Source organism: Marmota monax, unplaced genomic scaffold (genome assembly GCF_021218885.2).
Source record: "Marmota monax isolate L192 unplaced genomic scaffold, Marmota_monax_Labrador192_F-V1.1 WCK01_AAM20220418_F8-fsc00050, whole genome shotgun sequence".
NCBI lineage: Eukaryota > Metazoa > Chordata > Mammalia > Rodentia > Sciuridae > Marmota > Marmota monax.
In genome coordinates, this window is record NW_026694552.1 from 6,499,675 (window position 1) to 6,515,761 (window position 16,087).

At 36.5% G+C, this 16,087-nt stretch overlaps 1 protein-coding gene across 5 annotated transcripts in view; it reads left to right on the forward strand.

Annotated features, from left to right (window-relative positions):
- Mid2 (midline 2) overlaps positions 1–15,364 on the forward strand; it is a 103,889-nt gene extending 88,525 nt beyond the window's left edge. For 4 of the 5 annotated variants that reach the window (XM_046420737.2, XM_046420742.2, XM_046420741.2 and 1 more), the window contains exons 7-10: positions 695–928; positions 8,427–8,588; positions 10,254–10,461; positions 10,819–15,364. In XM_046420737.2, the coding sequence (XP_046276693.1) occupies positions 695–928; positions 8,427–8,588; positions 10,254–10,461; positions 10,819–11,221 (1,007 nt within the window). In that variant the 3' untranslated portion in view covers positions 11,222–15,364. The remainder of the gene's footprint in view (positions 1–694; positions 929–8,426; positions 8,589–10,253; positions 10,462–10,818) is intronic. The other variant, XM_046420739.2, reaches the window with a different exon arrangement.
- The last annotated feature ends 723 nt before the right edge of the window (positions 15,365–16,087 follow it).

The window sequence follows — 16,087 nt, forward strand, 5'->3', positions numbered from 1 at the left end:
TTATTGAATGGTTATTTCCTAAGAAAATATACACACACTAACATTATATTTATAGCTGTTTTGTTAATATATTAACATAGCTATCATTTACTGAACATCTACTTTATACAGACACTGTATATTAATTTTAAATAATTAATCCTCACAACAAATCTATAAGGTAATTATCATCCCCATTTACAGATGGGGGAACTCATACTGATTTGCATTTGAATATACTGTCAAACATATATAATAAAACCCATTCTGAAATATAAATAAATATGCTAAGAACCATGTAATAAGAAAACCATGTGGCTACTTTGCTCTAATACCTACATATGTGTTTATAGGCAAACTAGACAGCTGGGGTGATCATCATAATAACTTAAGCTTGTATGTTGGCCTAAAATATTTCATCATTGAAATAAAAGTACTTTGGGAGAGCTTAAGTCTCAGCACTGTGCTTCAGGTTGCATGGTTCTTGCAATCCTAAGTTTTTCTAAGAAAATGTCTCCATGGATGGGGTGCAGCTCCGTGGTAGTGTTTGCCTAGCATGTCCAAGGCCCTGGGTTGGACCCCCAGCACCACAAAGCAAAACAAAACAATGAAAACTACTCCAAGAGATGTTGGGTTAGGCAGAAAGAGTAAGGATTATAAACTTGGATAAAGGAGAATGTGCTTTCCTTACTGTCTTGTCTACCTTTCCTTACAGCCCCAAACCCACCATCCATCCGAGAAGAACTCTGTACTGCCTCCCATGACACCATTACAGTCCATTGGATCTCGGATGATGAGTTCAGCATCAGCTCCTATGAGCTTCAGTACACCATATTCACTGGCCAGGCTAACTTCATCAGTAAGTCATGGTGTAGTTGGGGCCTGTGGCCAGAGATAAGGAAATGTAAGGAAGCAGTAAGCTGCTCAAGATTGGCCGGGGCGCCACGAGGCAAGTGTTTGTAAGACATGTTAGGTTGTTTAGTATAGTCTTTCATAGACAGTGTAAGCTCCTCAGGGCATTGCAAAAACTTTATTTATGGGTGGACAAGCAAGTTGTGTATTTCCTTGCTGGGCAGTCACTGGGGCCACTCCCATTCGTTTATGTAATCCCTAGCCTTTTCTCAACTAATCCATGGCACTCCACTCTCCTAAGGAGAGCGCTGCTCAGCATTTGTTCCTGGACAGTTAAGCTACCATCATCACTGATTCCATGTGTGTGAACATCTCTTTCCCTGACTCTTCTTCCACTTCATTATCATGATAAAATGTTTTGTTCAAAGACTATTACTTCCTTTGGTGTACTGATTTGTATTAGTAAACATGGTGACAAGCCTCCTGCCTCTGTCACTCTTCCCTTTACTCCTTCTCCCTTTCCATGAAGAATTACAGTAAATATAAAAACATGTCAGTGGACCACAAAATGAAAGATGTTATAATGCAGTTGTTTAGCTCACCTGTTATGATGGTTTCACCTTCTGGCAGAGTAGGAACTTGATTCATCTATTGCCAGTTTACAGGCATTGAACTGAAAATTCCCCTCAATGCACTTGATGGGAGGATAGAAATAAAAGCAATATTAAAGCTGGATTCAAGACTGGGACTGATCCCCACTCTATGGTTGCATCTTCATAGCTGCAACTCAATATTTTTTTAACTTCGTGTTTTTCATTTATGTCTGACTTTACAGGCCAACATGAGAGGAATTTTTCCAACTGACCCCTCATTTTGGACTTCCTTTTCCTATTTTGTGACAATTCTGGGGCAGAATTCTGTTTTGTGACAATAGTGGGGAGGGGATAAAAGAGGACATTTGGGAGTCAAACACTAAAAAACACTTGCCTCGTGCAGCTCCAGCCTAAGCCACTTGGCTCATGTAGCTGAGTTCCTGGATGTTTCTTCAGTGACATACCTTTCTGTACTTGTCTTTCATGTTCTTAGAAAGTCTCAGAACCAGTATCTGTGCTTCTACTTCCTAATACAGGGAGAACAGTCATTCCCTGAGAGTTGAGAGCAAATTTAAAAATTGACAAAGATCTAAAGGTTGTCACCTTTTGTTTTCAAAGCTATATATTCCTTTGTAAAGAAATATCTGAAGGATAATTCCTAAGAGTGATAGAATTATGACATCTTAGAATTGGAATGGACCTTAGAAGTCTACTCTAATCTTCTCTTCTGCCAGACATCCAATAAATTATCATCCTGTCTTTGCTTGAACATTGCCAGTGATGGGGAGCTCACTTCTAACAAAATAGCCCAGTTGATTTTTGTATAGCTATAAATAATTATCAGTGCTTCTTTTCTCTTAGTAAATAATAACAATAATATTTTCTATGCATATTATCATTGCCATTTATAAATACTCCTACATATATTATTTCATTTGATCCTTATGACTTCTTATTTAGCCATATGAAGTAGATTATATTGATTTTATTTCATACATTTAAAAACTGAGACTCAAGTGAGTTGCCCAAGGTCACAGAGCTACAGAATTATGGAGTCAGGATTGAAAACCAAACCTGTCAGAGTTCAAGCTTAATGCTCCTTGAGTTAAACTATATCTACCAGTTAGTAATAGGTCTGGTATTTTGTGCCTTATTAACAAACCTGATCCATCTTTAACATACCAGTTCATCATATAATTTTAGGTAACTTGTATATGTTCCATCTAAATTTTATCTTTTCTTGGCTAGTTATTTCAGTTGCTCCTCATACAGCATGGTTTTCAGACCCTTTCCCATCCTGATATCCTTTTTATTAACACTCTCCTGTTTGTTAAAGTGGTTTACAAAGTGTGATGTAAAAAGGGCGAATAGCATATCCAAATGTGGTCACCACAAAAGATTGCTGGATTATTTCTCTTGTACATGAGTCACTGTCCAGTTGCTCTGTACTCTTACTTTTTGTATTTTGGCGGCCACATTGACTACTGACTTCACTGAGCATATAGCCAACTGAAAACTCTACGAAGTCCAAATCCTATTCCTATAATTGAATATCTGAAACTCAACACCTTGCATTTATCTCTATTACATTTTATCTGGAACTCATTCATTGGCATGTACCTATAATCCCAGTGACTTGGGAGTTTGAGGCAGGAGGATTGCAAATCCAAGACCAGCTTCAGCAACTTTGCAAGATCCTCAGCAATTTAATGAGACCTTGTCTCAAATTTTTTTTAAAATAGCTGGGGATGTACTCAGTGGTACAGTGTCCCTGGGTTCAATTCCCAGTACCACCACAAGAAAAAAAATCTGCTTAGATTTGAACCCTCATTTCAGTATGCCAAGATCCTTTTGAATCCAAATACCTTCCAATACATTTGCTTTCCCTACCAGCCTGACTCTTATTTCTTCCTCTAATCATTGAAAGAAAAGTGCAGTAGCACAGGAATAAAGGAAGAGACCCCTGAAGCAAAATTTCTAATTGAAATGGGAAACAATTTTATAAGAAATAAAGATGAAAATTCAAGGGGTAGTAGGGCCTGCCGCTGTGGACTGAACTCCAGTTCTGAGAGCTACTTCCCCTTGAGGATTTTTCATGTTTTCTTTATCCACATGTTTCTTTCTTGATGGTTAAAATTAAGGCTAGAAAAGTAGTTCTCCCTGTTTTTCAACTTCCTTCCTTCCTTTTAAACCATCTTTCCACCACTTGTAAGATTTGCAATCATGACCAATACTGTTTCAGATGATCGTGTTAGCTGAATGAGAATTCCAACAGATGTTAGTCTTCCCAATTATTCTTTTTTCTTTCCTCGTCTCAGTTTTGTATTTTGCATTACAAAAGCAATGTTCATAACCTGTGACTGACTAGGCAGTCTATAACATACTACCACAAAGATATAACTTTTATTTTCCCTCCTTTTCATTCCCATACAAATGCTCTCTACTATGCATTTACACTAAGGTTCATAGATTTCCATATTGTGGTGTTTCCCTTTTGAACAAGAGATAAACTTCTGTTTCCATAGTTCAGTCATAAGTCCCATCTCATAACATCTCAGTGATAGTCAGAGGATCATATATTTATCCAATTAAATTTAGAAATAATTTCAAAATTACAGAACAGTTCAAGACTAGCACAAAGAATGCCCATGTACTCATCACCCACATTAACCTATTGTTAATACTTTGCCCCATTTCCTTTGTCATTTGAAACATTCTATTTTTGGATTTATTTTTTTTTCTGCATTTTTATTGGTGCATTATAGTTGCATATATTAATGGGGTTTGTTGTGCCATGTTCATACAGGCACACAATTCTCTCTTTTTTTTTTCAGAACTGTTTGAGAGTAAATTGCATGCATCATAGTCTTTCACCCCTAAAGTCTTCAGTGGGTGTTTCCTAAGAATAAGGACATTCTCTTACATAATCATAGTACAGTTATCAACTTTGAGAAATTTAACACTGAGGCAATACTTCTATTTAAACCATCATTCATATTCCAATTTTGACAATTAACCCCAAAATGTTCATTATAACTTATAAAGAACCCAATGTTGTCCTTTATAGTCTAGGATCAGGTAATGCATTTAATTATCATTTCTCTTTTTTTAATATATGTATTTTTTAGTTGTTGATGGACATTTATTTTGTTTTATATGCGGTGCTGAGGATCAAACCCAGTGCCTCACACATGCTAGGCAAGTGCTCTACCACTGAGCCAACAACCCCAGCCCTCAGCATTTCTCTTTAGCTTCCTTTAGTCTGGAACATTTCCTCAGCCCTTGCTTATATTTAATGATATTGACTTTTTGTAAATATTTTATTGGTTCTTTTTAGTTATATGTGACAATAGAATATACTATGGCATAATTATAAAAGCATGGAATGTAATTTGTTCTAATTCAGTCCCCTTTTAATTTCTTTATTATACTGTTCCTCATTTTGATGTTTCCTCACAATTATTTTTGGGTCACACATTCATGGCTGGAATACTACATAAGGGATGTTATGTCCCCAGAGTGTCATATCTAGAGGCACATGATGCTGACTTGCCCTTTATTGTTGATACTGCTTTTGATCACCTGGTCAAAGTATCTTCTGGTTTCTTCACCATGCCATTTGTGTTTTTCTTTTGCTACTAATAAGCAATCTGTTAAATCTGTTGATCATTAAAATGTTCTGCTACATCATCAAACCCATCTCACCTCACACCTGTTTTAGCATCAATTGATTTTTGTCTTATCCATTCTTTACTATGATGATAGAAAGATGATGATTCTCCAGCTGAGTATTCCCTCCCACAATTACAAGTTAGCACTCATATTTCTATTGTAAGCAAGAGCCCTACCCCTTGTACCCCCTCATTTGTTTATTTACTTACCAGTATGGACTCATGAATTCTCCATAATCAATTATTTATAATTCTTTACTGCCCTTATTTATTTTGGTGCTCAATTTGTCCAGCTCTGGCCAGTAGTAATCTTTCAGGATGACTTCTGGGTCTTATATTCATTCTCCTATCATTTTCATGAGGACTTCCTTACTTTCTGTCATTAAAAAAATGTTCTAGGCTTGGGGCTGGGGCTGTAGCTCAGTGGAAGAGCACTTTCCTAGCATGTGTGAGGCACTGGGTTTGATCCCTAGCACCATATAAAAATAAACAAATAAAATAAAGGCATGCTGTCCATTTAAAACTACAAAATATTTTTTTCAAAAATGTTCTAATTTTGAACTTATCCTGTCCCAGCCTTGAAATCAGCCATTTTGTTCAATCAGCCTTGGTTTCTTTTAGTGGGAAAAGTAGAGACCAAGATCTGGTTATTAGGTATACACCTATGTAAGCATATGCATATACCTATAATATACATACATATATACTCTGTGTACACACCTATATGCCCATACAAAAACATATGTAATCATCCCTTGGTATCCAGGTAAAATTGGTTCCATGATCTCCCAAGGATACCGAACTATGCATATGCTCAAGTCCCTTATATAAAATTATATAATGTTTGCATATAACCTGCACATATCCTCCTGTTATACTCTGAATCATTCCTAGATTACTTATAATACCTAAAGAAATATAAATGCTATATAAATAGTTATGGTATTGTTTTGGAAATAATGACAAGGAAAAAAAATCTGTACATGTCCAGTACAGATACAGTTTTTAAACATTTTGGACATGTAGTTAGTTGTTTCTTTAGACAGAGAACTTGAAGATAAGGAGGGCTGATCTATATATTTTAGAAGTCATTCAGTCACATCAGTGTCAATTCCAACCCATCCCCATGAGTTCTTTCTCACCTTCCCTCATTCCATATTTGTATATTCCTTCTTCCATAGTGGGAACCCTGTCTCCCAATAACATCAGTATGTATACTTATTTACTCAATATCATATCTAAAATACTTTCAGGGTTGCTCTGCTCATATCACTACAAACAGAAACCACTTAACAATAATTCAAGGGTCTGCTTGTAGTTCTACCATCCCCATTGCTGTGGTGTGATTATTATTTATTGGAAATTCAGTTGTCATTAGTTCCAGTCTAGTTTTCAGTCTTTTCCCATCCTTGCTGATTTAACTCAAAAAGATATACTCAAAGAAGTATCATTTCCTCCCATGTCCTTTTAAGACTGTTTTTAGTTGTAGACAGATACAATACCTTTGTTTTAATTATTTATTTTTATGTGGTGATGAGGATAGAACCAAGTGCCTCACACATGAGAAACAAGTGCTCTACCACTGAGCTACAACCCCAGGCCATTCTCCCATGTCCATTTAATCCTCTTCCTCCATCCTCATCCTTTCAGGATAACTAACTTCATTATTTTTTGGTTATCTTTCCTATTGCTATTATTGTTGTTTTGCAAATACAAGACACTTTATTATGTTCTCACTTTATTTTTTCTCTCAAAAAGTGTGGCATACTATAGATGCTTTTGTTTAATTAACTTTTTACAATTCATCATATATCCTGGAAAGCACCCTATATTAACTCATAGAGATCATACATATTCTTTTTCTGCAGATGTATAATACTTCATTTTGAAGTTTTTTTATTGTTGGAAGTGTATCTATAAGATCATATAATTTCCTCTTTGTATTAAAATTTTATGTGCACTTTTTGATTCACATGTGTATTGGTACATAGATATGCAGGGTCTCAAATAATATTCCTGACTGTTATACTTATTGTCTTTTCATAAGAATCACCAGTGCCTCCATGTACTTATTCTTTATACAACATAGGTTTGCCTCCTATTATGTTTCTTTTTCTAGTTTTAATTTAGGCTTTTTCAACCTTCCCCCAAATGAATTATAAAACCCTTTTGATCAGATCTCTTGCAAAACACTCATGACTTATTATTTCCAATTTCCAACCTCAGTACATCCTTTACTAGAGCTTCATAGAAGTGACCAAATCCATTACTCATTTTCCTTGCCCTTTCCATCATCTGGTAGAACTGTGGTTAAAAAGTGGTAAGCTGACTGAAAAAAGAGATAACAGCAGAGGGAAATCTAGATAACCCGTAGACTAGAATGTAGGTTCTTCTTTTACTGAAAGCTAGTCAAATATATATTTTTAATTATGTATATTCCCCCTTTTAAGTCAATGTTTATAGTCTAAAAGATCTTCAAAATCAGAAGTCTGGATCTCTGATTTCTTTCCATACTTTGGAGGGGAAAAGGTTCCAGATGATAATGTTTTCCTAGACTATCCAACCCCAGAGAAGTACGAGAATCAGCCAGGAAGGGGTAAAAATGTACAGTGTCAGACTGAGATGATATCTTATTTTGATTATCATGTCATCTCATTGACTTCTCTGACACTTTGAAACCTAGCAAGATTGGTACATGTGAAAATGGGTACTAAAGAGGAATCATAAACCCTGAAAGCCTCACAAGCTTACAGAGACAAACACTGTCCTTAACTCCATGAAATGTGATGTAGTGGAGAGATTACTAGACTGGGATTAAAAGATTCTACTTAGCACCCTCATCAAAAATCTATGACCTCAGGCATATCTTCTCTCCATTCTAGTTTCCCATTTGTAAAATGAGGGAAATTCAATGTCTAGGTGTCCCTTATGCTTTGAGTTTTCATGTTTCTGTGCTCTGCACAGGACTGCTCCACCCATGAAAGGCCAGATTCAGCCTGTGGAGGAATGGGAACTTGGGGTAAAGATCCAGTGACTCCCTAAGAATGATGGTTCTGTGTATTTGGCATAATGGTCATTCCTGAGTTATTTGGCAAAAAAATGAAATAACCTAACTTTTGTTAGTGGTTACAAGTCAAGAACGTGGCATAAGCCTAGCTCTGTGGGACTAAAAAATAGTGGAATCATAAGCTCTTGTTCATTTCATTTTGTTGTCCAGGACTCAAAAGAAAATGAATTCACTTTGGGGGGCTTATGATTGAATTTTCAGTGTGCTTTTCATCCTCTCTTTAGAACCTGTTGATTGATGTCCTTGTCTTTTCCCACTTTACAGGCCTGTATAACTCAGTGGATAGCTGGATGATTGTTCCCAACATTAAACAGAATCATTACACAGTGCATGGACTCCAGAGTGGAACACGCTACATCTTCATTGTTAAAGCCATAAACCAAGCAGGCAGCCGGAACAGTGAACCTACCCGACTAAAAACTAACAGTATGTTGTGATTCTAAAAGGAAAGATCAATTTTCTTCTCCCCAGGAAGGATAACCCGAGCAGGCACCCACAATAGTGTGTGAGAGCAGCGGCACTGTGTGGAGGAGCTGTACTTTTGTAATTTGTGTTTTGAACAAGAGGTTTGTTGGTGTCTATGGGAAATTTGTGGACAGAGAGATACATAAAATAGCTGATTGTTTGGGAAAATGTAACTGAAACGTTTTTCTCTGCTTTTCCCTGCCCCCATGCTTGGTGGAAAATTGAGGGAAAGACCATTATTTGTGATTATGCAGCAAACCTCTACTGCAGAGAAGCCATATCTGTTAGGAATGCTTTTGACCACAAATAATAGAAAATGCAACTAACTTAGCTGCTTAACCATTAGTATTTGTTAGTAACTCAAACAAATAGTTTTTTTTTTCTTTTTCTGAATGCACAACGAGTGTGTAACTCTTCATCATGTACAACCACAAGAATGGGATCAAAATTGTAATAGGTTGCACTCCATGTGTGTATAATATGTCAAAATACACCCTACTGTCATGTATTTCTAAAAACAAAAACAACAACAAAAAAGAAGTTTGAAGGTAGGCAGTTCAGGGCTGGAGCAGCAGCTCTGCAGTATCATAAATGGCACTGGTACCTTCTCCCTTTGTGCATTGGCTTATTGCCATGTGATCACAAAATGGCTACTGCAAACTCCAGATATCTTATTTCTTTTAAAGATAGGAAGACAGAATTAAACCATTGGTACACATGATGACTATCTCTTCTATCAGGAAAATAGAAAACTTCCCAGAAGTTTCTACCCCTCTGACTTTAGTTCCATCTCATTAGCCACCTTTGGCAGCAAGGGAGGATAGGAGATTGGGTAGAAGAGAATAAATAGGGAATGGGAATTGGGCCAGCCAACAGTGTCTGTCACAGAAGCATTTTAATAATAAAGCTTTTGCCATACCCAGCAACTGGCCTCTGATAACAATGCTTTGGTCATATAGTTATAAAGAATTATCTGTTGTGAATGATCCTTACACAATAAATGTTTTCTCTCATCACTGATGATGCACTGTCACTCAAAGATGCCTAATGATATTTTGTTTACATTCCAATTTAATGAGAGCAAAAACTTATTCTTTTGCTGAGTTCTTTTCAGGTTTTGTCTTCTGTTTTTGCCACCAAACAGCAATTGCCTTATAGGTACTCCTCACTTTGTCCCCCTCAAATATCATGATACTCCTTCTCTTACAATCTACCCGAATTTCAAACCACCCACTGAAATAAAGCAAAGTACAAAACATATTTGAGGACACAAGCCTTAGAGACATCCCTTTTAATTTGATAATATATTCTAGTGGGCAGCTGACTAGCTCTCATATGCTTAGAATATGATTTTAGGAAAATACTCATATGAGAGATCCAATTTTTTCCTGCAGTGGTGAAATAAATGCCTTTAGAAGATAATTTTTTGGGGATTGGCCTCTATTCTTATTTAATTGAAAATGTGGCTTCTGATCTGCCTCCTTAATATAGTCTAAACAGCAGCCAACTTGCACTAACCAAAGAATGATCATTATATCAAGGCTCCACTGCTATTGATGGTCCTGGAAGAAAAAAGTAAAATTCTTAAAAGCTTCATCATGCTTTTTCTATTTTCAATTTTTTCAGGCCAGCCCTTTAAACTGGATCCTAAAATGACTCACAAGAAGTTGAAGATCTCCAATGATGGATTGCAGATGGAGAAGGATGAAAGCTCTCTGAAGAAAAGTCATACCCCAGAGAGGTTTAGTGGCACAGGGTGCTATGGGGCTGCAGGAAATATATTCATTGATAGTGGCTGCCACTATTGGGAGGTGGTCATGGGTTCTTCAACATGGTGAGTGGATCCAATTTTTCTTTTTTCTTATTCCCTCTCTTTTTAAATCCCTGGGGATTCAATTTTATAGCATAACCATAATATCAATAAGACATGGTTTAAAAAGTATGTGATGAAAATCAGTCCTAGAAAAAAATTTCCATTTTTAATAAGATTATGGAATATATGTGGTGGTAGGAGATGGAAATGACTACATAGCTCTAATTGCTAACTTTTCAAAGCTCTATTGATATTAGCATTTTGTAACTATTGAAGGCAAAAACATGTATTCTGCTTCTTATATGTCCTATATGGTGTCTAGAACAACTCATATCATTTATGAATGTGTATTTCTCTCTCCTTTCCATTGTTTCACAGGTATGCAATTGGTATTGCCTATAAATCAGCTCCAAAGAATGAATGGATTGGCAAGAATGCATCTTCATGGGTCTTCTCTCGCTGCAATAGTAACTTTGTAGTGAGACATAACAATAAGGAAATGCTGGTGGATGTGCCCCCACAGTTGAAGCGTCTAGGTGTCCTCCTGGATTATGACAACAACATGCTGTCTTTCTATGACCCAGCTAACTCTCTCCATCTTCATACCTTTGATGTGACCTTCATTCTTCCAGTGTGTCCAACATTTACAATCTGGAACAAATCCTTAATGATCCTGTCTGGCTTGCCTGCCCCAGATTTTATTGATTACCCTGAGCGGCAGGAATGCAACTGTAGGCCTCAAGAATCCCCTTATGTTTCTGGGATGAAAGCTTGCCATTAAATTTCAAGAGAGCATATAATTCACTGGCTCTCCTGTTCAGCAGTTCTTCCCCTCAGTTAGTGTTCAATATACAAGATAAAAATAAAATTCATCTGAAGCATCCAAAATAACTAGATATTGTAGAGTTAATTTTTGTGCATTAAAGCTTGTATTTGAATCAATGTAATTGAGTTCCTCAGAACAAATTATCTGAATAGTCTGGGTTCAAGCCATTGAAGACGAAATTTAGAGAAAGCCTCTGTTGTCATTGGACAATTAAAAATTCCCAGTGATTTAAGAGTTTAAATTATATTAGAAGGAATTAGGGTAATTCTAGGTAATAATGTAGAAAGATACTCTGAACAAGGAGCTAGCCAGCCAGAATAGGGTATGGTGGTCAGCCTTTCTAGTACTGGCCAGTTTGGCCAAGTAGAATTTTGAACAGTGTCAAATGATCACATATTGTATGTCTCTTTTAATAAAAACCTACAAGCAATGCTTCACTACAAAGAAAACATGGATGTATATATAATATATAAAATAATCAAATTAATTTTATATATTATATTTACAAAATAAAAGTTTTAATTTGCACATTTGAGTGATAAATATACTGGAAGGAAAAATAAATTACACCATTCATTTTTTTTCCCTAAAATAAACAACAAAATCAATCAGCATTTCTCCCTTCCCCCTTCCAACTCTTCCTTCCCTCCTCTTGTCACACACACACATAATATATGCAATCATTGACATAGACAGTGAGAAGCACTCTTGGTTCAATTAAGAGAGACTTGAGGAGAACATTGTACAAGAGATGCTATTGCTAGATAGAAAACTGATCCAGGTAGAAGTGTCCTATGTGGCACAATTTCATGGAGGATACTTAATAGAGGAGATCCATCTGAATTGTTAAAAATTATGTCAGAATATTACAAAGAAATATGGTTTCATCATTCACACATATATACAGTTCCCAGAATTAGGCCAAAGCGGTTGTATAATGCAGCTTCTGTAGAAACTTGCTTTACTTAATCAGTAAGGAAGGAACTGTATAGATGCAACAACTATTTGCATATAAATATACTGTTTTCAGATTTTAAAAAACCCTGAAACTTCTGAAGTGCTCGCAAATGCCTGAGAATAGTTTGTCATTGTTAAATGAGGTTAAATACTATTTCCATTTACAATCTTCTTCACACTATTCATTTACTTAGCCATCTTTTCAAATGCAGACGTTAACTTCATCCTCATCAGCAAAGTTGAAGGGAAATGAACTTCATGGTCTATGATTTTTGCCAGTTGTATTGCAGAGACTAAGAGCTATCAGATTCATAGCTTTCTCCTTTTCCAGGAGCTAAGTCTTCCCCAAGGAGTCTGTTCTTTGGGAATTGTGATAATACTGTTTTGCAATTATGAAGTGATAGCTACAGCTACAATCACTTGTAGATTGGAGCCTTAAAGTAATGTCAAAACTCTGCTCGTCTTCCTTTCCTTCAGCATGGTAAATGTTCATTTATTAATTTGTTACATAAACTATTAGATGCCAGGTAACACACTACTGCCCTGAGAATGCACATATTAAGAAAACAGTTCTTGCTCTCAAATGGCTTATGATTCTGCATAAGAGAAAGAGTATCTCTATAAATATCACCTAATTACAGATATTGTTTACCCAACATGGAAAGCAAGACTGATGCAGATATAAAAGGAAGGCTCAAATTTACACATGTAATGGTAAAGTCAGCTTTCTGGCTTTAAAGACCATATGTACTTACTGCTAATCAGGAAATGAGCAACCCCAGTAAGATTAAGTAGTGCTGGCAAACAGCTTACTGTAATGGAAAGCCTTTGGGTTATAATTTTGAATTAGAATAATCCTAGTTTCTCTGCTATTTACTAGTAGTGTGACCAAGGGTAGGCATTTCACTTCTCCGAGCCTCTGTTTTCTTTTCTGTAAAATAATACTTCACAGACTGTTTCAAAGATTTCAAAAGATAGCATGTGGGGGCTGGGGCTGTAGCTCAGTGGTAGAGCACTTGCCTAGCATGTGTGAGGCACTGGGTTCCATCCTCAGCACCACATAAAAATAAATAAATAAAGATATTATGTCCATCTACAATAAAAAAATAAAAAAAAGATTGCATGTGGAAACTGCCTAGCACAGCACCTGGCATTTAGTAAGTGTGTCATATATATTAATCTCCTTCTCAAAGCCTTTTACTGCCCTGGGACAATAATTTTTCCACCCTACTTTTGACTCTAGCCTGGATTAAATTTCTCCACCTCTCACTCTCTCAGACTAACACCTGATCTCCTAACTGAGTTATGGGCCCCTCTTTGGAACCCACATGGCACTCTAAGTATCCCCTCCCTGAGCAATAATCACAGTGTATAGCAGTGTTTTTCAAAATGTGGTCTTCAGAACACTTATATTAGGATCACCTTCCATGGTTTGTTTGTCAAAACAACTGATTTCTGGACCCCACATAATTAGAGTATCTGGAAACAGGCGGAAATGTACATTTTTGTCAAGCTCCTCAGGTTATTCTAATGCACATGAAAGTTTAATGTATAATAATTATCTTCCCTATTAGACTGGGAATGCCTTGAGGGCAAGGACTGTGTCTTGTTGTTGTTGTTGTTGTTGTGTTTTTAATACTTGGCACAGTGTCTGGAAGAGAATAGTTGCCTGGCTAATGTTTGTTGAACAAATGTATGAATGAACAAATGAATAAGCAAAATTTATCTCTTGTACTCTGATGACCAGGGTGGTATTTGTTATTTACTGGGCAGAAAAGTTTGGTTACTTCTCCATTTTGTCTGTATTGATATTATTTTGAAAATGCAATAGGGCTCATACATATAAATGAGCATTGTTCTCCTCAAATACACTTTGGCAGTCATCTTGGGGAATTGTCTTTGGAACATGTGACACCATTCTTTTCAATAACATTTCAATTTTTTTCACTTTGTTCTTTGAAGGTATGTTTAAGTTGATTATAGGCTAAAATCACTCAGAACTAAGCCTACTAAATAAACCGGGAAGTGAAACAGTTTGAGGTAAGCAATGAAGTTTGACTGTAAAGTCCCAACTTCTGAGCCAAATAATGAAGTGACTTCCAAGATACAGCAAAGTTGCAAAGCACACAGTAGGGATTCTTCAAGTCTCACATATTTACTTTAATAAACTTAAGACTTTCGTAGAATCCTGGCAGTACCAGGAACCATAAGAGAAGCCATTGGCTGTCTCTAGCTTAACCCAGTTGCACAAGGGGAATAGAATCTGTATTTAACATCTTCAAGGAAGGTGACTTCATAAACTTTTTTTGTTGCTTTACTCAATCTATTCTCCACAGCTCTTTCTGCTGGAAAATTATTTTCTGTCTGCAGTTTATGCTTTTTTTCACTTTTTATATTGTCTTCTTGAAGAAAGCACAAAAATAAAGTTTAGCCTGTTTGAGAATATGAAAGAAAATTTAATGCCACATAGAGGTTCTGGCTATTTACCTATAAGTAAGAGTAACTGCATCTGGCTGTATTTTTATTATGTCATTCCATTGTGTATCTTCAGATGCAGTGAAATTCCAATTGCAGCAAAATCACTTATACATTCTTTTCAGCAAAAATACTCTAGGCGAATTTTTTAAGCTTCCATGGTTTACATATTTATATATGATGACTACCTGGATGGAGCAATCCATGGATGGACTTTTGAATTAGCTCAAATATTTGATATCCTTTCTTCCAAGGAAAAGAGAAAGTGAGGCAGGTAGATATGAACCACACCCACACTTATTTCTAGCTCCTGAAGCCAATTTCAGCCTTAGAGCCATTGGCTGTATTTGGCTGTGTATTACAAGTTGGCCAGACATTGCCATCAGGTCAGGAAAAGCTGCCCTTTATGGTGTGGTCTGCCGGCTTCAGACATATGCTGTGTTATTGTTATTGGCTAGAATATTTATTAGACTCTTGTTGAACTATTTTTTATCAAATGCTTTATCCCAGGCTTGTTTGTACTGGGAGCTCTGGACCAATAGTGTCTCTCCCAGTGAAACAAATATGAGCATCTGTGAATTAAACACAGTCTCATCCCTCTCTAAAATATCCCAGCCCATCCAAAATGCTATATTATGAATTAAATAAATATATATGTATTCATGAGTTCTTGGCTGTCTGTCACTGGAATTTAATTGGGGGAGGACTAAATGAACAATTATGGGTTACTGGAATTGGGTAAGTGACTTGGGGGAAAACACTCATAATATGTAGAGATCTGTGCAGAGAGGGGTCTAGGAGGTCTGGAACTCAGGATCCAATAATGAAGACTTTTATTTTAGGAGCTATTTACAGTCAACTCCAAGGAAATGAAGATATAAAGTCCAAAGAAATATGACACATCCAGTTTCAGGAACTGGAATGGAAGTTAGGAACTAAGGGAGAACAAGTAAGTCCCTAGTGCCAGAACTCATTGGTTAAGGTCAGAGTAGGACCAGAAGCCAGTGAGCTAACTTACTGTTAAATAATTGCTTTATAGGAGGAGCCTAGGAATGGTAGGCAGTACCTCAGGGTTGGGATTTAAAAGAAATTTTAATGCCACATAGTAATTAATCAGATTTGATGTTGCCCTGAGACTAAAAGGCCATGCAATGTGAAGCAAACAGGGCAGTCAAGTAGGCAGTTAGAGTAGTGACTTGAAAGGAGGTCAGACCAAGGGCCTACAGAAGTATAGCCCAAAGGTAAGAGGATTAAAACATAAAGGAAAAAAAAAAAACATAAAGGAGACAAGAATTTGGAGTATTAGGGAATAATTGGTCTAATTGGTAATCTGGAGAAATGCCAGATATGAGGCTATTGTCCACAGCTGTTTTAGTCAGCTTTTTAGCT